This window comes from Phyllostomus discolor, chromosome 7, assembly GCF_004126475.2.
Source record: "Phyllostomus discolor isolate MPI-MPIP mPhyDis1 chromosome 7, mPhyDis1.pri.v3, whole genome shotgun sequence".
NCBI classification, from domain to species: domain Eukaryota; kingdom Metazoa; phylum Chordata; class Mammalia; order Chiroptera; family Phyllostomidae; genus Phyllostomus; species Phyllostomus discolor.
This window is the reverse complement of record NC_040909.2, coordinates 7,303,335-7,327,340: the sequence shown is the minus strand read 5'-3', so window position 1 is coordinate 7,327,340 and position 24,006 is coordinate 7,303,335. Positions and strand designations below refer to the sequence as shown.

At 54.5% G+C, this 24,006-nt stretch overlaps 1 protein-coding gene across 2 annotated transcripts in view; it reads left to right on the top strand.

Moving 5' to 3' along the window:
- The first annotated feature begins 5,314 nt into the window (after positions 1–5,314).
- CDCP1 (CUB domain containing protein 1) overlaps positions 5,315–24,006 on the top strand; it is a 39,533-nt gene continuing 20,841 nt past the window's right edge. For both annotated transcript variants that reach the window (XM_036030434.1, XM_028518623.2), the window contains exon 1: positions 5,315–5,561. In XM_036030434.1, coding sequence (XP_035886327.1) covers positions 5,480–5,561 — 82 coding nt within the window. In that variant the 5' untranslated portion in view covers positions 5,315–5,479. The remainder of the gene's footprint in view (positions 5,562–24,006) is intronic.

Sequence of the window (24,006 nt, the reverse complement as noted above, 5' to 3'; positions counted from 1 at the left end):
GATGAAAGGAGTGGCCCGAGCCGGTGAGTCGTGGGGCCTGTATTTGAACCCAGGACAGCTGACCACAGAATTGGTAGTCGCTGAGCCGTTCCACCTTGCTGGCCCACCAAGGTCAAGTTCTTTTCTTTTTTTTTTTTAAGATTTTATTTATTTATTTTTAGAGAGGGAAGGGAGGGAGAAAGAGAGAGAGAGAAACATCAATGTGCGGTTGCTGGGGGCTGTGGTCTGCAACCCAGGCATGTGCCCTGACTGGGAATGGAACCTGCGACACTTTGGTTCGCAGCCCACGCTCAATCCACTGAGCTATGCCAGCCAGGGCTGAGGTCAAGTTCTTTTCTGCACTGAATCAGTTGGGTCTGCTGTCCCTTCAACTTTTCTCAGCACCAAAAACCCCTCCTATGCTTGCCTTGGTGAGTTACGAGTGACTGGAAGTCCAAATCACAGAAGCTTCCAAAGGCAAACTTTATTTCTCTCTTGCGTACCAGTCCAGGCAGGTGCCCAGGACTGACGTGCCCCTCCACGGCGCAGGCTCCTTGTCTTTGGTCGCTCGGCTGCGTGGGGCTCAGGTGCATCTGGAGGTGTGCGTACCTCCACCCAACACCGTTACTTTTTCAGGATCGCATCGATGAAAAGTAGCGGCTTCGTTCATTTTTCCTCTGTTCGTCTGCTCCCGTGGGAGGGATCCCTGGCCACGCTCTATGCAACCTGACTCAGTCTGGACTCCAGGTGCTGTAAGTCGGGTGCATGGCACCCTGGGAGATCCTCGCTTCTCCCGCGGGCTGGATCTCGTGCTTCCTGGGTCCAGAGGCAAATAAACGATGGAGCGAAGAAAGCTCCAGTGTCACCCTGCCAAGGGCATCTGCTCACCTGGTCAATGTTTCCTGTAAAATCTGCAAAGGCAGGTATTCGAACTGCCAAAAAGTTCTCCCCTTCCCCCCGCACCCCTCCAACACACTCCCTTATGCAGTGCTGAGGGCATTTTGGGATGCGGCCCAGAAGGCGGAACTGGGGATACATTTAACTGGGGTGCGGTGGGATGTATTTGTGTAATTCACAGTCGCTTTCATGTGCGGTTAGGTCATTGCCTGCCCAGGTGTGTAGTGGTGGCTTCCAGGAATGCCCCTCCCAACTGCTGGGCTGACTCACTGGTGAGGTGACCGAAAGGCGTGAGGCCAGACGTGGTGTCACCCACACGTGGTGTCACATTCCAAGCCTGCTGTGCAGTGCCTAACACCAGCGGCAGGTGGGTAGTGGGGGAGGAGGAATCAACTTCGACGTGAGCCACGGCCCAGAAGCTAGTCTGTGGGAAATTCCTCCAGTGATGAAAACTCAAAACCTAAGCAGAACATGCAGTTCTCTACAAAAGGCTAACAATGCATAAACCTTATCCAAAATGAAGGGTTTTTTTTTTTGGTCAGAAATAAATGAATAATGCAGCTTATAAAACTACACACGTACCATACTGTTCTTTCCATATAATAGGAACCACCCACATAGAATTTGTAAGAACCTCTGCATTTGCAGATGAATTTCTGCATTGATCTTCATTTCTGTGAACGATGAGCATTCCTCTTGTGTGCACTCACGTTTTATGCGCCTACATAAACCAAGGTTGCACCTCGGCGTGTCCGATACATCTTCTCCCGAGGAAGTCCGGCGGTTCCCGGAGAAGCAGCACCTGCGTGGATAAGGCAACGCAACCCGGAGAAATGGACGCTACAGCGCTGCACTGGCGAGCTGATAGTAAAAAGACTGTTAGTTCTCCTGGACTTTGTGGCATCCGTGACCATCTTCACCTTTTTCAGATTTGTCGTTTGTTGTGATTTCCTTTCTCATTCTAAATACATAATCATTTTCCACACCTGGTTTTCTATTTGTAACTGCATTCTTTTCCCTGGGTGATTAAGTTCAGCCCCATCAACCTGCACCTACTCCTGTTTCACGCATCGATGTTTCTTGTTTCTTGTTTTCCTGGAACACCTCCCCCCCAGTATTTTCCTGAGAGAAGGTGTGTGAGAGTTTGTTGTTTGAGGTGGTTTTGTTTTTGTTTGTTTTAGATCTTGGGTGTCTAAAAGTGCACCCCCTTTTAACTCTTTCACTTAATTGGTAGATTGGCTGGGTATAAAATTTTAAGCCAGAAGTTATTCTCTTTCAGAATTTTTAAAAAGGATTTTATTTATTTATTTTTGGAGAGATGGGAGAGGAGAAGGGATGGAGAAAGAGATGGAGAGAAACATCAATGTGTGTGAGAGAGAGAGAGACATTGACTGGTTGCCTCTCAAACTGCGCCAACTGAGGACCGAACCCGCAACCCAGGCATGTGCTCTGACTGGGAATCGAACCAGCAGCCCTTCACTTTGCAGGATGACGCCCAACCAACTGAGCCCCACCAGACGGGGCCAGATCCCTCAGTTTTAACCTTCCTAGAAAACAGCACTCCCGATTTCCGCTGGGGTGGAGGAGGACGGTTGCCCACCTGGAGGCGTGAAGGACAGTCTCCAGGGATCTCTTACCACTGAGTTTCTAAAACAGCTTCTCGCCAGCTTCCTTGTTTTAGCCCCTCCTGTCCCTGTGCTACCCAGAACACCCTGTGCTACCAGTTGCTGAGCTGTCTTGTTATTGAAGAATTCCACTATATATGTAATGCTGTTTCTCAGTGTCCCCCATTTCTGGCTTAGGGTTCCGCTGTCTCCATGCTCCTAAGGCTGCTGCCGTTTGTCCATCTGCTTTCCAGCTTCCTGGAGGATTTCGCTGCTGTCTTCTCTCTGTTCTCCCCATATCTGTGGGCTCATGCCTTAAAAAAAAAAAAAAATCTCTGTTTTGTAGCTCTGTAGGGCTCCCAGAGGGGTCAATACTAGCTGGGACTGTCTGTTTTGAAACTTACTCTTCAATCTGTCATTTTGCTTTAGCAACAGACTATACCTGCCTGGATTTTTTTTCCAGTTCAGAAATAATCTTCAAATGGACTCCTTCCATTGAGCCATATTTGTAAAGACAAAATACTCCCACACCTTAGCAATCGTTGCTCACACTCCTTCCCACGAACCAAGATGTTACCTGAAGGTATCCTGACTTCGACCATGCAGCTGGGTTGTCGTGCGAAGGATGCTCAGATGCCTCCCTGCCTTTTATTTTTTTGGCTTGCAATTTCTTTAACCACTCCCTATTGCAACACATTGAGGGCTTTTTAAACATTATTAGACATGCTGTGATGGGCATACACAGATAGTTCAATGCCCACTATTTGAATATTTCTTTTTTTCTAACATAGTTTATTTTTAAAAAGATTTTATTTATTTAATTTTAGAGAAAGGGGAAGGGAAGGGGAAAGAGAGGGAGAGAAACATCAATGTGTGGTCGCCTCTCACATGACCTTTGCCAAGGACTTGGCCCCCAATCCAGGCACATGCCCTGGGAATCAACACGGTGACCCTTTGGTTCACAGGCCCGCACTCAGTCCACTGAGCTACACCAGCTGGGGCTGAATGTTTCTTAACGTGTGGAATTACCGAGACGCCTCCCTACTTTTTCATCTCTTTCTCTTTGCCCCCGTTGTTTGGGACCATCTATCTTCACACCTGAGAATCATTGGCTCTTGTGTTATTTACAGGAAGTTAGTTTCACTGTCTCGGGGAGGCCAGTTAAGCAAACTCTGGAGAAATGAAATAACTTGTTCCTTGAGGTTAGACTTGTTAAGCAATATTCCCAATATTTTCAACTCAACATACTGCCACTCGTCATTATTATTGTTGTTGTTATTATTGGGAAAGCATGGTGTCCTGGATGCCAGGGAAAGAGGCTGGGGCACAGATGCCTGCTTAGAATGAGAAAAACAGACAAAATTTGCTTTTACGCTCCCGGTCTGCATCACCATTTAAAAAGAAAGTTAGATTTCTTTTTCTTGATGAATTTGCCCTCAATTCCGGGGTGGGGGTGGAGAACCAAGAGCCTCCCTCCTTTTCTCACCCTTCCCCTTCTCTCTAGGACTCGGTCTCCTCATCCGTCTGCCTGATGGGGACCGCGGACCAGAAGAGACAGGCGGAGGGCCCCTCCGGCTCACAGCCCAGGCCCGGAGCCTGGGTTGGCTCATGTCCCCGGTGTAGACATCCCCTACTCCGTCCCGGACTGTGTGCTCCCTGAGCACAGAGTTTGCTAAATTCTCACCACGGGAGACACAGAGCAGGAAGGGGGAGACGCTCCTAAGACATGACGTCTCACCCGGTTCACAGTGAGAGTTGGAGCAGCCTGACAATGTTCTGTTTCCGGAAGAATGAAACTGGCATTGGGGCTGGACTGTGGACGGATGCTCTGCACCAGCTCCGGGTCCCAGCCCAGCCCTCCCAGGTGGTTCTGCCTGCCCTGGGCACGGGTGGGCAGGCCCTAGGGGGGCCATGGAGGCATTTTGGCCAAACCCTGGTTTGCCAGCTCAGAGTCCATAAACCATCCACCACCTCTCCCTGTGGCCCTGTAACCCTGAACTTGGTGTGTGGCCCACAGAATAGAAAGAGAACCCAGAGACCGAAGGCACACCGGCCGCTGGGAGGAGGGAAAGGAGCCCAGCACCTTTAATTTTTACAACCCAGCAATTGGCCTGCCTGCCGGCCACCGGACCACAGGGACTACTCCGCGCACAACGGATAAGAGGGGCCCCCTGGACCAGTTAAGTTTTCTTCTCTTGGCCGTTTCCGGCCTCAGGCATTCATTCATTAAGTCACTCAATCTTCTTGGAAAATTGAACAAAGCGCCTTCGTTTGCGGAAAGCCCATCCAGCGCCGTCAGCTCCTGCCCCTAAATTACTCACTGGCCGAGAGAGCCCTGGGAGGTTGCGAAACTCGAAGCAGGTCTGATTCATCGGTGATGCGGGAGGGTCGCCGCGAGCGTTAGGAACATTCCAGGCTGAAGTCCGGGGAGTGGGCGGCAGGCTCGCAGCGGTGGCGCGGGCTTTGGAGGCCAATGCGCTCCGCCAAGTCAGGTGGCGGAGGAGGACAGAGCGCAGAGGAGGAAGCCAGGGCTTGGGGGATCCACACACATTCCGGCGCAAAGTGAGGAGCGCAGTGGCCTCCTTCTTCTGGACAGAGAAGGGAAGGCGGACTGGCATCCGTCAAGGGCGACCACCACGGCTTTAGACCAAACGGGAAAAACAAACAAACAAACTAGCAAACACCGCCACCAACAAACGGGTCACTCTCAACCTCGAGTGAGCACTAGACACCGAAGGTGAAGACAAGTCCCAGCACCCTGGGCTCGGAAGAGGCGGGTGCTGAAGCAGGAAGGGGAGGAGGGGAGAGGAGCAGGGACAGGTCCCGCCAGCCAGAGCTCCTGCGGCGCAGGGCGGAACCCCGGCCGGCCCGCCCGCGCGCAGGTGAGAGAGCCCGGGCGGGGCGGAGCGCAGCCGGTGCCAGGCTCCCGTGCCCGAGGCCGCCGCTCCGGACCACGGGCCACCGTCGCTTTCCCCGCCGAGGCCGAGGAGCCCGGAGCCATGGCCGGCCTGAACTGCGGGGTCACACTCCCACTGCTGGGGGTCCTGCTGCTGGGAGCCGTGCGCCTGACGCGCGGAGCGGGTGAGTGGGGAGCTGCGAGTGCGCGCGGCGCGGAGGGGCGAAAGTGGCCGGTGAGCGGACGGACGTGGGTCGGGGGTGGAGAGCACAGGGTTGGGGCAAGGGGAAGAGCAGTCCCGGTGCGGGGACGGCGCGGGGTCCCCCGCACCGCCCGATTCCGGGGCGCGCTGCGTCGGGCGCAGTGGCTGTGCCCTCCTGGATTTCGAGCGACCTCGCCCTGGGCGGAGGCCGCGGCACGTGGGAGTGTCCTCGAGCCCGGAGGACAGTTTGGGGCAGTTTGGGGCATAAGCCCGGCGCCAATCGGGAAAGGAAAGGAGCGCCTGGAAGCCGAGCCCCGCATCTGCCCCCGTGGCGCGCCGCGCGCGGGGGGGCTTTACCTGGATTATTGGCGGCGCTCGGGGAGACAGGGCCTGGGGAAGGGACTTTCTTTTTGGCCCCCAACTTTTCGCCCGGACCAGGGAGAGGTGCAAGGAAATAGGCTATGGTGTTGGGATAACCCAGGGATTCATCTTTCCCCCTCTCCGTGCGCTCCATTCTCGCTCCATTCTCGCTCCCCTGAAGTTCAGGAACATTAACAGAAAGTGACAGCACCAGGTGGAAGGCCGCGGAGGCTCCGGGTTCCCCCGGCCGCCGCCTGGTGTAGTGGACCTTGACCGCTGAAGGGGTCTGCGGAGCCGGGCGTCCCGACGTCTCTGAATTTCGAGCGGTTCCGGTTGGGGGTGGGACCGCCACACCCCAGCCGTTCGTGCGCTAGGACTATGGAGACAGTCAATCACCTGGTTTCTTGTAAAGAACTCGGTGTGAGGCGTTTCCCGAGACTGGCACAGGTTTCGGGTTTTGGAAAGCTGTCCGGGGACGATTGGGGCCTTCGGCTGCCCTTTAGCTGTCGCTGAGAGGGGTGTTTGTATGCGGCAGGTGGGCCCGTTAGGGTACATCATACACTGAGGGGTACCACTGAGCCGGCCAGGTGAACCTGGGCGCTTGGGTAACTGCCGTCATTATAGATCCAAGAGAGGAAAGCTTCCCGGTTCCTTCCAGAACGTTTAGAGACGCCATTTAAAACACAGTGGTCGTAGCTACTGTCATTTAAGACTGAGTTTTCAAGATTTCCGTTGAAGGGAAAGAAACAATTTAAGAATAAAGGCTGTGCTCTGGCTGGGGTGGCTCGGTTGACTGGAGCGCTGTTCCCCATGCCCTCCAGGGTTTCGGGTTCCACGGGGGGTCAAGCACACACAGGAATCAACCGGTGAGTGCCTGAAGAGGCGGAACAGCAAATCTAGGTTTCTCTCTACCTCTCTTTCCTTGTCTCCCTCTCTCTCTCTCAAATCAATCAATAAAACCATTTAAAATAAGAATAAAGAGTAATTTAAATGTATGAATGTCTCCTTAATGTACCATATTTTACCGTGTATAATGTGCTCCCGTGTGTAATGCCCACCCATGTTTCGGCGTTGATTCCCCTGTGTCCTGTGCATCCTTATTTTCCCCTCAAACATTTAGGCAAGAAGTGCACATAATACATGGCAAAATACGGTACTGATTACAAAGCAAAAAAAAAAAAAAAGAATAAAGAGTAATTTAGCAAATGAGAATGTGAGTGATTGTGTGTGTGAGAAAAATGTATGCCTCAACTGTACTTGAACAATGGTTAAAATGAAAAAAAAAAAAACAGATTAAAAAGAAATGTACGCCCACCACACCTGGGAGCTGTATTGGAGCTCAGGGAATTGTTTGGAATGTCCCTGGTGGTCCGTGATGACAGCTGAGAACTTCCGCATTAAGACCGTGGTGTTAATCAAGGCGTTACTGATGACGACGGAACAATTGCAGCCAGTTCCGTCCGAGCTGGCCTCTGCTCCCACCTGCCCTCCCTCCCTCTGTGGGCCTCAGGGGCTGCCCTTTGGTCTCTGCGGTGCGGCTGCAGCGGAGCCCCTCCCTCCAGGAAGTTCTCAGCTCGGGAACTGGGTCTCACGGTTCAGTGAGTAAGTAGGAGGAAGCCGAAGCACTTTCGTTTCACGTTCTTAAATCTTTTCTGCGGTGTCCGGAACTGACCCCGTGAGGCCAGGTGACAGAGCCGTGCCTTTGTGGTTGGAGGGGTTGCCTAGTACCTGTGCTTTGCCCGAAGTCTTGGGGTCGGTGTAACCCACTGGGGCCTTGGAGAGGTTGCTGGGGCTGGTCCTGAAAGGAAGAGATGAGCCAGAGAGAGTCCTGGCACTCTTCACCTAGATTTGGCAGAGTGAAAATGAACTTGGCCTCACTGCGGAGAGTGGAAGGGTAAAGGGAAGTTCGCTCCTTGGTGTGGTGTGTTTGTGTGAGTTTGGTATCAGGCCAGCTCCCCTGCTTGCAGGAGAGAAGGACTGGTTCCATTGGAATTCAGCTGTTAAAGCCTCAACTTAGCATCTTTGCAAGCACCACCCAGATACCAGAGTCGGGCTCGGTGACCCCATTCTTGCCGCCATTGTTCCTGGCCAGAGATGTGGGCAGACACCAGATGGCGTATGCCCTTGCCCTGGGCGTGTGTTCATCACTCTCCACGTTCCAATGAGGAGCTGCCAGCTGGTATCTGCCAGGCGTGCCTGGGAGGACTGAGGAGCGGCCCTCCCCCCACCCCACGCATTTGCAGGGCTGTCCTGTCTGAGGTGACTGTTCCCTGCCCCACCCCGAGATCTTCCAGGGACTGTCCCAGGAGTCATTGTGAATCTGGGCACGCTTGTTTTGGCACGCGGGCTCTTCACCCCTCCACTCCCCCCCAACTGCGGGTCACTGGTGCCTGTATTCTGTCCAGTGGCAACTAATGGATGGCTTTCGGTGAGGGAAACGTGCTGAATTTCCTCTCAAATATTTACTTTCAGTTAAGTGGTCAGAACGCCCTGAGCGCTGTGTGTCAAGGAGACTGGAGACAGGCGTGGGCTCTGTAGCTCCTCATGTTTACACTGATGAGTAATCCGTTCTTCCCGACTTTTCACATCGATGAGTCTGCGTTAAGGTGCAACGCACTGTAAGCGGCTGTAACACGCACGCCCAGATGTGTGTGGCGGCTGAGACACACACAGCTGTTTGTTCGTTTCTTGCTCACACAAGGCGGCAGGCAGGGGTGCGCCTCCAGGCAGGGGTCTGGGCTCCTTCCGCTTTCCGTCTCTCCATCCCCAACAGGCGGCTTCCCTGTTCCCCAGCATCCCATTCATTCTCATTCATTCATTCATTCATCTCTGCCTCACCCAGAGCCTGGGGTCCTCCCTGAGCAGACCGCGCCTGCATGTCTCTGCTGCTGGGCCCTTCATGTGTGTCCAGGGGGCAGTGGAGGGGGTGGGGTGTGTTTGCAGGAACGCAGCCCCACGGCCGGCAGGTTTCAAGGGAATCACCAGAAAACGGTGGTGCACGGGCCGTGAAACAGTGAAAGAAGCCGGTGTGAAGTGTGCGTATGTGCCACGCGAGGCTCGTCCTGTTGTGTTGCTGTCTTCTTGGCGAGATCTTGTGTGAGCTTAGGGGAAATGGCTGGAAGGAGTGGGTTACACTGGATGTGTCTGGCCTCCCCGTGTGAGGACAGTGGTCAGGAGCACTCACGACTGAGACGGGGACTCTGTACTGTCCGGCATGCGGTCCCACGGCAGCCACGCTAGTGGTGGGCCACGTCTGGGTGACGTGGGCCATTTCCGCAGAAAGGCAGGAGGTGTCAGTCTGCCGCCTTCGTCAGGGATGGTGAAAAGACCGTCTCCAGAAGCTCACCAGCTCTCCACACCCAGTGGTTACGGAGCTTAGAAGTCGGGCTGTCGTCTTTGCTTTGGGGCCCGCCCGCGGGGCCTTGTGCGACATCACGCAGCCCTGGGAGCCCCGGAGAGACTGCTGTGGCGCCTGACACCGTGTGGTCCGGCAGCGAGCTGGGCTGTGATGCTGCAGGTCCAGGCACCTGCCGGGTTCCTCCAGACAGAAACCTTGTCTCCGTGGCTGAGCCCAAGGCGGGAAGGTCGTGCTCTTTCAAACGAGGATGTTTGGCTAAAGCCACCTGTGACCCGAGAACAACTCACACACCTTTGGCGAGGGGTTCCAGGACGTCACAGAGGGTGCAGCCGTGGTGAGACGCAGCGCCTGAGTCTGAAGGACTCAGGGCATCTCCTGGACCCAGACAGACCCTCTGCCCTTGTGTGGTGGCGCTCCAGCTGCGGAGAGGAGGCCATGAGCCAGCAGCCTGGAGGGAGGGGTGATTAGTACTGCTGTTCCTGCTGGAGGCTCCAGCCAGCCCCGGACAGACGCACAGACAGACGGATGGATGGACATTGTCACGGGAGGACCACCACCGACAAGTCTCATTGCAGCTGGGCCTTGGAGCATCTCCGGGGCTCAGACCCAGCGCCTCTCAGTCACACTCAGCCTCTGGATTCGTGCTCGCCGCCGCACTTTCCCCTTCCCCAGGCCACACATCCCAGGAGGCTCAGACCCCCGACTGCACACCGGCAGAGGGAGAAGGGCAGAGATCTCCCTGGGGTGCCAGTTCCCTTCTAACTTTATGGAAATAACTGCGTTCTGACAAGCCTCAGAGGTGGACGAAGCCTGGTTCAGATCCTGACCTCACCACTTACTGACTAGTCACGTGGGCAAAGGACTTCGCCGCCCCCAGACTCGATGTCCTTAGTTACCAAACTGGGGTGCCAGCACCTGGTGGGGGCTGGAGGTCTGAAAAGAGTAAGATGTGCAAATCACTCCGCCCGGCATCTGGCCTCGGACAGATTCCTCGGTTAGTGGGGCTTGGGGCTACTTTGCGTATTCGAGTTATTCCCACAGCAGACACCTGGACCAGTCCGCCAGGGTGACCAGGCCGCCCTGGGGAGCGTTGTTTTCAGGTCTCTGCCGCTCTCCCTGGAGCCCTAGTGACTGTCCCACTGCAGGTGATGTCAGGCCCTTCTGAGGACATCTGGGGGGAAGTTTCTAGAACTGAAACTGCTAAAGTAAAAACGGCAAGAAGTGTTCTCAGCCTAGAGCAAGCTTTTAAAAATTGTTTGTAAGTCTACATTGTGTCCCTGAAACTCAGCTAATTTTGTATGTCAACTGTAATCAGAAAATAAAAAAAAAATCATACATTGTTTTGAACGAGCTTCTACACACACACACACACACACACTTCCTGCTACGGAGGACCCGACCAGACCAGTTTTGTAGGACGTACGTGTGAGAACTGCGTGAAAACGCCCCAGGGGCTTCTGAGGAGGACAGCTGGGTTCGGAGCCCGTGTCCGCAGGGCGGGGCTGGCGAGGGCCAGACCGTGCAGCCGGAGCTGGGTCTTCTGCGGAGCCTGGCAGGGTGCCGGCCTTTAATCCTCAGGGAGAGGTGGAGAAAGACGGCCAGGCTGGCCTGGAAGTTGCTGACAGTCTTATCAGGCACTCGGGCCCCAGGCTCGCCCTGTCAGGCGAAAGTCCTCAGCGTGTCAGCAGACAGAAGGCATCTTTCAAATGTAGACAGTGCTTGTGTCGTCTTGCAGAAGCCCACCACAACCCAACGGACCCTGGAAGTGACGTCTCCCAGCCTCCTTGGTCACCACCGCCTTTGGGAGTACAGTCCAAGTTCCAGGCAGTGTCCTGGGGCTCAGGGTTGGGGCGGGTAGAGGCATGTCCCACTGGCACGTTGAAACTCCAGATAAACTTCTTCCGCTCCTTGCCCTGGAAGCCGGAGAGTGGCAGCAACCCAATGTTGTTAGAAGTCTGGGTGGATGAAGGACGGTGCCACCAAACCCTGGGACACTGCGCAGACATTTAAAAGAATGGGGTACAGCTTCTTTGTGTGCCGAGGTGCTCGATCTCAGGGACGTGGCGCCTTCCGTGAGAACCATCCTCTGATGCCACATATTCCACAGTGGCCCTCCTCGTTGACATAACGCCTCCTGGGGGCTGTCCTGGTCCCCCCGGGCGAGGAAAACGTGTGTCCGCCTGGCCCAAAGATCTCCTGGGGTGGGTAGCCGTCCTTTGCTGACCTGGTTTCCCCCGGGCTGCCTGGATGGCCAGAGGGATCCCTTTATCGACCGGCCCTAGGTCACTGAGAGAGCTTCATTCGGAGACTTACGTACTCTCTGCCCTGGGCAGTGTGTGGCTCAGCTGGTTGGAGCGTCGTCCTATAACGGAAAGGCTGAGGGTTCAATTCCGTGCAGGGCACATGCCTAGGCTGTGGGTTCTGTCCCCAGACCAGGTGCAGGCGCGTGTAAATCCTGGTCCAGACACATACATCCTGGGTCCAGGTGCTGATCCCTGGTCTGGGTGCTGATCCACGGGTTTGGGTGCTGATCCCCAGGTCCAGGTGCTAATCCCCATTCTGGGTGCTGATCTCCAGTCAAATGATCCCCGGTCTGGGCATGTAGGGGGAGGCAACTAATCAATGCATCTCTCTCACATCAATTCGATGTTTCTCTCCTTTTCTCTCTAAATCAATGAAAAAAAAATGCCCTCAGGTGAAGATTTCACTCTAGCCACTTGGTTGAGAGCCCACTGTAGTAACCGTTATGCCACAGGACCCCACTCAGGTGAGGACTTTTACAAAAAGGGTTCTTCTCCATGCCACGTGGGTTGACACCCCTCTAAGATCGCTGGCAACAGTGATACCAATAAAAGGTCCTAATCCCTAGTCCCTAAAACAGGAGGTCTGTGCAGAAGGACGCACTCCCAGTTGGCCACCGTGGCTCTGGGCAGTGAAGAAACGAGTAGACCCAGGCCCCCACCCCTCCCAAAAGACCAGTTTCACCCGTCTCTCAGCTGCCTCGGGTGAAGGCGGAGGTCCCCGATGGTCACCGCCTCTCATGCCCCAGCTGCAGTGGGCAGAGGCTGCAGTCTGCCTGTCCAGTGGCCCCAAGGATGGAGCACGGGCCGGGTCAGCCAATGGCCCTCCTCCGGACCAGGCAAAGGCAGTGTGACGATGGCTGCCAGCGTGCCAGGAGTAAAGGTAGTGAAGGAGGCAGTGAAGACATCAGTGAGGGTGACCATATGCCACCCCTGGCTGCCCAGGACCTGTCATTCCTGAGGCCAAAACAAGTGTCTTTGACATCTGCCCCTCCCCAGCCTGTGGCCTTGAGGGCGGATATCTTGGCATAGCATCGGGTGTGTGGGCTTGGGGGTCAGGCAGTCCTGGGTGTGAAGCTCCGCTGTGTGTCTTCCCAGCCGTGACTGTGAACAGTTTTCCTGAAGAAAATAAACGTATAGAAAGTACCCAGCATGTGGCAGATGCTGAACCAATGGAGGAGGGCCAGTTGTTGCCATTGCTCCTAGATGTTAGTCACCTCCCCGCAACCCTGAGCCTCGGCGAGCCCCTCTGCCCCCTGACACTTCCGTACTCTGGGTTTGAGGCCAGGCTCCCACGGAATCTTGCCTGTTTCCTGCTCGTCACCCAAGCTGCCCGCAAGTCTAGGTGAGGTGACCAGCCATGAGCCCTTTTGGCCACGGCGTCACCTTCTCCTGGACCCACTCCTCCACCTCCCTCCCCGCCACCTTCCAGCACCTGGACACTGGAGCCGTATAGTAAATACAGTGTTCTTAGCCCTCCTCATTGGTGTGCCCTGCTATAAGGCTGTCCACTCGGCATGACCCCGCCCACAGGGGTGACTCAGCTCCGAAGGGGGGGCAGGGGTGCTACGCAGTACCTCACACTTCCCCAAACCCCTCTCCTTGGGCAGTTTCGCAGGCCCTGCCTGGGGTCCCATCTGGCTCCAAGTTCTAGATTATGTTTCTATTGCTACATACCGAATTGTCAACAGACTTGGTGACTTAAAACAACACCCATTAAACTAGGTCATAGTTCTGTAGGTCCAAAGTCAGGGATGGGCTCTCTGCTCAGTCTTATCTGGAGCTGGAGTCCCTTTCTGAGCTCACATGGCTGCAGCAGAACGTAGCTCCCCGTGGCTGCAAGTCCGAGGTCCCCTTTCCCTACGGCCGGCCGAGAGCCAGGGCTGCTGCCAGCAGTTACAGGCTGCTCACGTTCCCGGCCCTGGGGCCCCTTCTGCCTTCAAAATCGGCCTCTGAGGACCCTCCTCACGTTGAATCTCTTTCTCCAGGAAAAGCCTCGTCTCTTAAGGGCTCAGCTGGCCCAGCCCTTCAGGATAAAGCCACCTGGGCCACACGGGTGGCTCCATCTTGTTCACCGTCCCTCCCACACCCAAGGGGACGGCCGTACACCAGGGCGCGGGCCGTTGGAGTTCAGAGACTCGGCCGTGGCTTTGTCCCGCCTGCGGGGGTGGTGGTGACAGGGGCCATCACAGTCCCATTCTCTGCGCTGGGCACCTGTGGTCTCATCTCAGTACTCATCGAAGCCCCGCACGCTTCATCCGTTTGGCCAGATACTACAGTGGAGACACCCGCGGTGTAGAAAGGCCAGGTGGCTTGTCCTAGTGGCCCAGCAAGTGACCAAAGTGCCTCTGCTTGTGACACGGGGCGTGCCACCACCTTGGGTTTAGTGATGCGGGCCAGGGCTCTGGTGGCCCCGGAACAGGTATGTCTTAACAGAGCCTTCTCTCCCGCTCCCCCTCCCCGCTCCCTCGTGGAGGGTTTTCAGAGCTGCCGCTGAACTCGAATCCAGGCTGGGGGTTTTAGTAACGAACGTTTTTCCCACCACCTCCTGACCTTTCCACTCCCGCACTGTGCTTTGAGGGACGGTGAATAATCAGGAAGAAATGGGCCCGTGTCAGCTTCTGGAAAGGCCCGTTTTAAACTAAACCTGTATTTAGTTTAGCCAGCTCACGGCTGATGTTCAGACAAGTAAGAGAGTTTTCTTTTCTATCGCTCCTAATCGCCAAGGAATGCAGTCCTGTTGGGGCGATTCTCCGGGTGGCTGTGCGTGCCTGCCCCCAAGCCGGAATCCATCATCAGCCTGGAAGTCAGTGTCCCTGGGCAGCAGTGGCCGGGGGGCGTGACCACTGGACCACATTTCCACTTTGCAGAGACATGCTCCTGCTTATTTCTCAATGCCTTTTGCTGTCTTTTGAGTTTTCTAGTTACTGCCATCACTGTTGGTTTAAAGAAAAATTCCTGCCCCTCTTGCAAAGGGATGATTTTGTGCAGGTATGACTTTGAGTCTGTGTGTGGCTTAGCTTTATTTCTGGTTGTTATTTGAATGCACGATTAGCAATTAATTCTCAGGTTTGAAAGCGAAGCGTTCCTACATTCTGCTGCGTGAAATGATCAAGACACAAAAGGGAGGACACAGAAGGATCCCACTTATGTGAGGCTCCGAGGAGTCAGAAAGCAGAAGAACAGTGGTGGCCAGGGACAGGGGTGGGAGGTGCAGGGGACACAGGGAATGGGGAACTGGGGTTCCGTGGGGACCGAGCTTCCATTTGGGGGAGTGAGAAAGTTCTGGAGAGGGATGGTGGTGCAGGTTGCACAACGTTGTGAATGTACTTGATGAACTGCATGCTAAAAAATGGTTACCATGGTACAGGTTGTGTTTTATATACTTTATCATGGTAAAAAAAAAGGAAAAAATGTTTGCAGGGCTTATGCATGAGTAGTAGAAAGATGGGTGCTCTTTTTCCATTTTTTATTTATTTTTTTTTGCCTTCCCCTCTCTGTCTCCTTGCACACAAAAGCGAAGCACGCCCTAGGGTTTCGGGGCTTGCTCTGTAAATGTGCGAGTGCAGCGGACTGGACCCCTGAGCTCAGAGGAGGGCTGGACACACCCAGGGCCCGTCCTTGCCCACAGCCCCCGGGAGGTCACGCCCACCCAGGGTTCAGGCCACAGCTAAGCTCCGTTTATTTAATCAGAAGCCAACAAGCTTCTGTCCTCCCTCTTCAGAGCTGGGCAAACAACAGGTTGGTGTAGCGAGAAGTGTGAGGCTTTGCCAGAACCTCGTTCCCTAAGGGCAGAGACTTTGAATCCTTTGTCAGGAGACCCTGGGACTCTGGAGGGCTTGGCGCCTGCCCTTAGGGCCCAGAGGGTTGAGCGTCTCACCAGATAGTTGGCAACAGTCTTCCTGAGTTTTAAAATGTGTTTTATTGGGACTTCTGGCAAGATGGAGGCATAGGTGGATGCGACGTATCTCCACGCACAACCAAGATTAGAACAACAACAATTTAGAGGCAGAATAACACCCAGAACTGACGGAGAATTTATCTGAATGGAAGTCGGACAGCCAAGAAGTTGAAGTAGACCTGTTCATCCAGACTGGTAGGAAGGGCGGAGAGGAGGAGCTGGGCGTGGGGTGTGGTGCGGCGCAAACAGAGAGCAGGGAGAATGGGGCGCCTAGGGCAACTGGGAGCGCGTTAGCCATCTGGGGCGCGCAGGATCACAGTGGGTAGACCCTGAGTACACAAGCGGCGGCTGGTGGACCCAGTGTGGCAGCGATTGTGCACCAGGGCAGAGCGTGCAACCCAGGATCCCAGGAGGGGTACTGAGGTGCCAGGAGAGTGGAGATACCGCCATTGTTCCCTCCCACCCCCGCCCCTACATACAACGTCACAATCTAGCAACTGGGGTGCCCAGCCCTGGTGAACACTTAAGGCTCCGCCCCTCACCGTAACAGGAGCGAGCAGCCAAAAAAAAAAAAAAAAAAGAGAGAGAGAGAGACATGTCTCAAATAGAAAAACAGAGTGATGCCCCAGGGCTCATTCTTTTGAGCGACCAAGAGATAGCCAATCTATCAGATGCACAGTTCAAAACACTGGTGATCAGGAAGCTCACAGAATTGGTTCATTTTGGGCGCAAATTACATGAAAAAATGCAGGTTACCATAAAAGAGATGAAGGAAGATGCATGGAGAACCAATAGTGATGGGAAGGAAACTGGGACTCAAGTCAATGGAGTGGACCAGAAGGAAGAAAAATACAATGAAACAGGAAATAATGAATAAATAAGAATTCAAAAAAACGAGGAGAAGCTTAGGAACCTCCAGGACATCTTTAAGCGTTCCAACATCCGAATTATAGGGGTACCAGAAGGGGAAGAGGAAAAGCAACAGATTGAACACGTATTTGGACAAATAATAAAGGAGAACTTCCCTATTCTGGCAAAGGAAACAGACTTCCAGGAAATCCAGGAAGCTCAGAGAGCCCCAAAGAAGTTGGACCCAAGAAGAAACACACCAAGGCACATCATAATTACATTAGCCAAGGTAAAAATGAAGGAGAAAATCCTAGAAGCAGCAAGAGATAAGGGAAGAGTAACCTACAAAGGAGTTCCCATCAGACCGTCAGCTGATTTCTCAAAAGAGACCTTACGGGAAGGTCTCTTTCTCTTTGCTAGAAAGAAGTATTCCAAGTCATGAAAAACAAGGACCTATATCCAAGATTGCTCTATCCAGCAAAGCTATCATTTAAATGGAAGGGCAGATAAAGTGCTTCTCAGATAAGGTCAAGTTAAAGGAGTTCATCATTACCAAGCCCTTATTTTATGAAATGCTAAAGGGACTTATCTAAGAAAAGAAGATAAAGAAAAAACATGTATAGTAAAAGGACAGCAAACTCACAATTATGAACAACCACACCTAAAGCAAAACCAAAAGAAACTAAGCAAACAACTAGAACAGGAATAGAACCACAGAAATGGAGGGTTAGCAGCAGGGGGGTGGGAGGAGGAAAGAGGGGGAAAAGGTACAGAGAATAAGTAGCATAGATTGTAGGTAGAAAATAGACAGGGGAGGGTAAGAATAGTGTGGGAAATGTAGAAGCTAAAGAACTCTAAGTATGACACATGGACATGAACTAAAGGGGGAGAATGTGGGTGGGAGAAGGTGTATAGGGTAGAGGGGAGTGAAAGGGGGAAAACGGGACAGCTGCAATAGCATAATCAATAAAATATATTTAAAAATGTGTTTTATTGAGGCACACAGTAAGTACACAGATCTAAAGTGTACCACGTGATAAATGTCACAAATACACTCGTGCATCTCGTTGCAGCGCCCCCGAAGTTTTCTTCTTACCCCTTCTGCATTAACACCCGCCCCCACAGGGTCACTGACACCAGTTTAGAGGGGTTTTATCTCCTGGATCTTGACGTAATGGAATCATACAACATGTAGGTTTTTCCTTTTCATCATCTCCCTGCTTTTTATCAGAAGTCCTTGAACCACTAATCTCTGCTGGCAAGAGGAGGCCATCAAACCGAAGTGCCCTAGGGCTGCCCTAAAGACGTGGGAAATTCTGTAACCACGTTTAGCAGGAGGGGGAGGGGGGCCACGGCCCACTGCTCTGGGCACATCCCTGGCGCCCATTCTGACAGGATTTCTATCCCGCCCGCGATTCCTCCCTGTCAGTCCTGTGTCCTCCAGGATGCTCACGGTCCTCGTGACTCGCACTCCCAGCTCTGAAAAAAATGAACCTTCCTAACGCTTCCTAAAATGTCCATGTGATTTAAATGGGCCCCGTGGCATTGTAGCATATCATCATGAATCATTTACAGGGGCCATAAACTGACTTACATTTTCCCCACCTTCCCAGTCTGTCCTTACGCAGCTTTCCTTACCTCTCTGGGCCTCTCGGAAACCATCCCTCCAACCAGCGCAGTTTGGAGTTGAAGCCCGTGTGTTGGGTTGGCCGCTGTCCCAAAGGGACCTACCCATATATTAACACGTTATGCAGGTGAGGGTGTCCTTCTGCTGTAGACCGTGGCCCAGCAGGGCCCCCCGCCCAGCTGTGGGTCTCTGACATGGCTCGTGTCTGTGATCATAGCAGGGAAGACACCCTGGAAGGGTTTGGGTGGCTCCCAGCAAACCTGTCACTGCTTCAGAAAAGCAGCTCTCAGCCCAGGCCCTGTGGACAGCGATCGCCAGTCCACCCCCTGTGCAGGGCCAATGGTTACTTTAGAAAGTAAAGAACTTGCATCGTTGCCTATAAATTTCGTTCCTGAGTAGTTTGGGGAGCAAGGGTGAGGAGTGAATGGTGCACCTAACAGCCCCCTGTCCCAAGAAGTCAGGTTGGCTAGGAGTCACTTTGAACAGTGCACTTTGAACTTAATTTTTTAAAAGATTTTATTTATTTATTTTTTAGAAAGGGAAGGGAGGGGGAAAGAGAGAGAGAGAGAGAAACATCAATGTGCAGTTGCTGGGGGTCATGGCCTGCAACCCAGGCATGTACCCTGACTGGGAATCGAACCTGCACTCAATCCACTGAGCTACGCCAGCCAGGGCTTTGAACTTTATTTTATACGTTCTCTCTGATCCTCTAAGAACTATGTAAGGGACAAACTATTTTAAAGGGAACTGAGGGTCTCTCACCCCAACTGAAGGAGGAGGAAATTCTCCGAAACCTAGGTCCGATTTCGCCCACGCGTCCCCCTGGCTGTAGCCCGGAGAAGCGAGCCCTGCGGGTCGGGGCTCCTGCAGGATGTCACTCTGCCAAGACCCGGCAGGAGCCCTTTGCTCCCGAATCACGGCTGTTTTTCTTGTGCCACCAACTCGGCCACCTCCCTGCCTCCCCTGGCCCCACCCCCTGCAAACCTGCCGGTGTCTCCTTCTCAGGTCCCTGCACTGGGACACCGCCAAAAATAGGCACAGAAGCACAACCACACCCTAATCATTTTAAATGCCAGGGAACTCGACGTTTCAATTCGAACTACACGTTCCGGTTATTTCGACATGAAGGATCCGTGTTAATGCGGCGTGCCCTGGGAGCGATTTCAAACAACTGTCTGTCCCTTTCGCCGTCCGGGAGGCCCCCCAGAGCGCCAGCCCGCCGCTGGGAAATGTTTTATCCCGCCGTGACTGCTTTGCTGGTGGGAACGAACCATTCTGCTCAGGGAGTTCCTGGCCGTGGGTGCAGCTCCTTGGGCAGGGCCAGCTCTGCTGAGTAATCGTTTATCAGGCGCTGGGCTCCAGGGTCAGACTGCCCGGGTGCAAAGGCTGCCCGGCCTCCGACTCACCACGGAGGCCTGGACCGGTGACTCAGCCGCTGCGAGCCTCGGTGCCCTCATCTGTGAGTGGGGGTGAACGTTAGATATTCGCATTCGTATCTGTGGGGGTGGGGATTCATAAATACTGGTCAAAGGTGTGCATGCACGAAGCACAATGGTGTCTAGATTTCAAGGGCTCCTCCCCCAAGGGACAAGAGAGGCCCGTGAGTCCCGACACAGCAACCTGAGCTGGGGTTCTCTTTCATGTGGGCATGGGAAACAAATCGCTTCCAGGTGGGCAGGCAGGTGGGCCTCCCGCCATCGGGAAGACCTTCGCTTCCATTCACCGGTCTGTGAACAGACCTGGCCAGTCACTGCCAGGTGGGTTCTGTGAGGTGGCTGCACCGGTTGTCCCTCTGCTGCCTGCAGGTCTCTCGGCCCCAGGTCCACAGCATGGACAAGACTCCGAGTCTCAGGTGGTGTGATGGCCTGGCACCCCTCCCCCTCCATTCAATGGATTGATCTGTTGGTGGTGCCGCCAGGCCCTGGGGTCGGCCCCCAGCTCCACGTGCTCCCTCCACTTGGCTGGTTGGTCGATTTGACCGGCCTCGGCAGCTTCCACGAGTGCGGATCCCTGGGAGTGGAGAGGGCAGGGGTGCTGAGGTTGGACCAGACTATCCCAGCTGCCTCCCGAGCTCTGGGATGGGACGTGAGGTCCCTGCTGTGAGCCCCAGAGGGGTGCTCAAGTCACATGAGTCACTGTGTAGAGAAGAAGGGCCTTCCTGGCCAGCGACCGGGGCAGGGGAGGTGTGGGAAATTTAAGGAAGCACCACATGGGCACAAGCCCGACTCACTGTCCCTGGCTCCCTGTCCCCTCGGGGCCTCGCCCGGCTCACTGTCGTCCCGGTCCAGCCAGCCGGGACTCGGGGCCTCGGACCGAAGCCGCTGCTCCCCATGCTTCCCCGCCTCATCCCTGGGAATGGTGCCCTTCCCTAGTACTAGTAATGGTGAGCTGCTGTCCTCCGTAATGTCAATGACAATGGCAATGAACGTGGACTGGCTCCTGGTAGGGTCCTAAGCACTCGAGGGCTATTAACTCCTATAGTTCTTGCAACAAGGGCATTTTTATTCCCCTTTGCAGACGAATAAATGGAGGGCGGAGAAGCTGAGGAATCTGTCCAAGGGGACACAGCTGGCAAGCGGTAGAGCCAGGAGTCAGCCCAGGCAGCCAGGTGCCAGGACCCGGGCTCCTGGCCCCCACACACAGCTGCTAAGATACGCTGGTCCCACTGGGTGAAGCCAGAGCTCTGGGGCCAACCGCCAAGCCCCTCCCCCCCAGCCTGCCCCCCCCCCCCCCCCCCCCCCGCCTCCGTCTCCAGCCTCCTCCACCTGAATTTCCCTTGGCCCCCTGCCAAAACAGACTCCCCCGGATGGGCTCCAGGGGAGCCATGCTCTTCATACCCCTGTGTCTTTGCCTCTGCCGTTCCCTCCACCTACCCTCTCTGGCACCCGTCTCATGACCCCTGGCAGACAAACTCCTATTCATGTTCCAAGACCCGCCTGAAGTCACGCCTCCTCCATGAAGCCTTCCTTGACCACTGCCCCCAGAGTGTTAAGAGCCAACCCTGGAGCAATCGTGTCAATGGCATGAGTGTCCCCACTGGGCGGAGGCGAGGTGGGGGAAGGGTGGGTCGCCGCCCCTTCTGCCCGCGTCACTTCCTCGGGCTCCGGTGAAGTGCGCATCCCATGCCCAAAGGGAACAGCCACAGTTTATTTATTTTATCCGGTGCTCAGCTGGAGACGCAGGAACCCGCCCCACGGAGGAGCACACCCAGCCGGCACCGGTGAACTTGTTGAGAGAGGGATGTGGGTCTGAGACGCGTCGTCTTTCTGAGAGGGGAGGGGGCTGTGCGGGCCCCAGTGGCTGCCCCTCGTGGGCTCGCTCTGGAAGCTGACTCCCACGCAGGCCGTGCGGATGAGTGTGCCGAATCACACCGTGCTGCCGGCGCCTGCATCCGTCTCCCTCCGCGTCCCGGGGACACCTCCGGGGCACCGTTTGTCTTTCCGTGTCCGTCTCCTGCTGCCCAGGCCGTGCCCCGTGCCGGGCGGAGGGCCGCTCCATTCACCTCCACGGGACAGAGCGAATGGGACCCGCGCCTCCCAGGGAGCCCCACCCAGATTCGAAGCAGCTGATTGCGCCCCGTCCCAGAAAAGTGAGGTCACATTTGTCAGTCTTTGAAGCTGTACTTAACGAATCTGCGAGCCACGAACTTCCCTGGTGTTCATCTGGTGAAATCCCCTTGCTCGCAGCTGCTTCCCTTGCAAAGAAAATGGAACGGCAGGGAGGAGGAAGAACCCGGCTTTTGTGCCGTATCCTGTGATACAGGGATTAATGAATGGTGATTAATGAACGGTGATTAAAATGATTGGAAATTCCCCCCAGAAAGGCTGCTGGTGAGGCAGAAGCCGGCCAAGGTGTCCTAATAAGGAGAGATCGGGAGGCAGGGGAGAGAGGAAGGGCCGTGACTCACGCCCCAGTGTGGCGCCCGCACGCGCCCGGGCAGCTCTGAGACTCTGCCAGCCGGTGGGGCCACGGCCCCCGCCACAGAATGTGGAGCTCCGTGTGGCTCTCTGTGAACTTGGGCCGTCAATCTACCGCCGAAATCGTTCGGCAGTGACATACCAAGTTCCTGGAGAAACCAAGCAAGAGATGGCGAAGAAGAAAACTCCCACCCAGTTTCTTTAAATGGCAGCATACTTTTTTTAAAAAAAATATTTTATTTCTTTTTAGAAAGGGGAAGGGAGGAAGAGAGGGAAATGTCAATGTGTGGTTGCCTTTCACATGCCCCCTATGGGTACCTGGCCCATAACCCAGGCATGTGCCCTGAGTGGGAATTGAACCAGCGACCTTTTGGTTCTCAGGCTGGCGGTCAATCCACTGAGCCATACCAGCGAGGGTTAATAATGGCTGGGGTTTTTTTTTAAGATTTATTTGCTTATTTTTAGAGAGGGAAGGGAGGGAGAAAGAGAGAGAGAGAGAAACATCAATGTGCAGTTGCCGGGGGCCGTGGCCTGCAACCCAGGCATGTACCCTGACTGGGAATCGAACCTGCAATGCTTTGGTTCGCAGCCCGCGCTCAATCCACTGAGCTACGCCAGCCAGGGCAATAGTGGCTGTTTTTAAGCCACTGAGCCCTGGGCACTTCTTGAGCACTCATGTGTGCTGGCCCAGCTGGGGGTGGCATGTGTGGGGGGAGGGGCTGAGGTTTATTCCACAGCGCCGGAGGTTTCCAGTTTCGAGGTACAGTGAATGGTGATGAGAAGAGGAAATGAACGCTGCACGAGCAAGTGTCGTGCTCAAATCCAAGCATTTGTGGTCAAATGAGTTCGTTATTGTACCCCACAGCTGGGGTGTCTCTGCTATCTTTGTTACAGGGATGTGAATGCATCTGGCAGGTGGTGCAGGTGGTGGGGGGTGGGTTCGGGGAGCCCAGATTTCAGGTCTGTACGTGGTTGAGTTGTTGTCTTTTCTCACGCTCGGGGCACCGTTGGAAGTGACAGCCCCGGGTGACGTGGCCTTGTCGGGAGCCCTAGGAAACAGGCCGCCACATCCGTCACCTCCTCCTGCTGCAGAGGTGGTCGGACTCGGCTGCTGGTGTCTGTGTCTTTAGCTTCCTGCTTCCTCTGGGGTGTGAGCTGGAAGCCGGTTACGGGTTAATATGCCACCAGGTTCTCTGGCCTTGGGGACTGCGGGAGATACAAGCCGTGTCCGGGCGGTGCAACATGCCGGGTCGGTCATCTCAAAGTCAGAACAAAGAAACACGGTGAGGTGTTGGAGGTACACCCAGAGCCCTGACCGGTGTGGCTCAGCGGGTTGGGCGTTCGATTCCCGGTCAGGGCGCGTTCCTGGGCTGCAGCTTCAACCCTAGGCCAGGGTGCCTATGAGAGGTAGCCGTCAATGTTTCTCTCCCTCTCTTTCTCCCTCCCCTCCCCTTTCTCTAAAGGTAAGTAAATAAATTCTTTAATGAAAAAAAAAGTACACCCAGAGTGAGTCATTTAACTCTTTTGAGGCTTGATCTTTGTTTGCAAAATGAAAGCCTGGGTCATAAGTCACAGAGACAGTATCAGGGATTCAAAACGGAAGGACTGACATATTCAAGAATTCTAGTTGGGACACTTGGCTTTCCATACGGGGGAAAATGGGTCCCTGCCTCCCACCATAGACCAAAGGGACTGTTTCCGACACAGATCCCCAGGTCCCATGGTGGCCTGCTGGGACTTGGAGCCTCCTCACGTTACAGCCCTCCCCACAGCATTCGGAAGCCCCTGGACAGACTGTTTGCTCCCGGGCACAGGGGCGCCAGCTGTTCTCGTCCCTCAACCCTTCGCACCAGCTACAGCCTCCAGAACATATTTATGAGCCCAGAAGATGTTTGTTGAATGAAAACATGATTTCAAGGATTCTAAAAAATAATTTCCAAAAGAGATTATGCATTTTCCTCTGGCTGTCATTAATAACTGAATAAGTTGTCATATACCCGAAATGACCGGGGGGGCGCTGCCTCCCTGAAAGCAGGAGGGATGGGCGTGAGAACAGCCTTGCTCTCCTCGGAATCTAATTCAAAGATAGACGCAAATATTGCACACACCTTGAGAG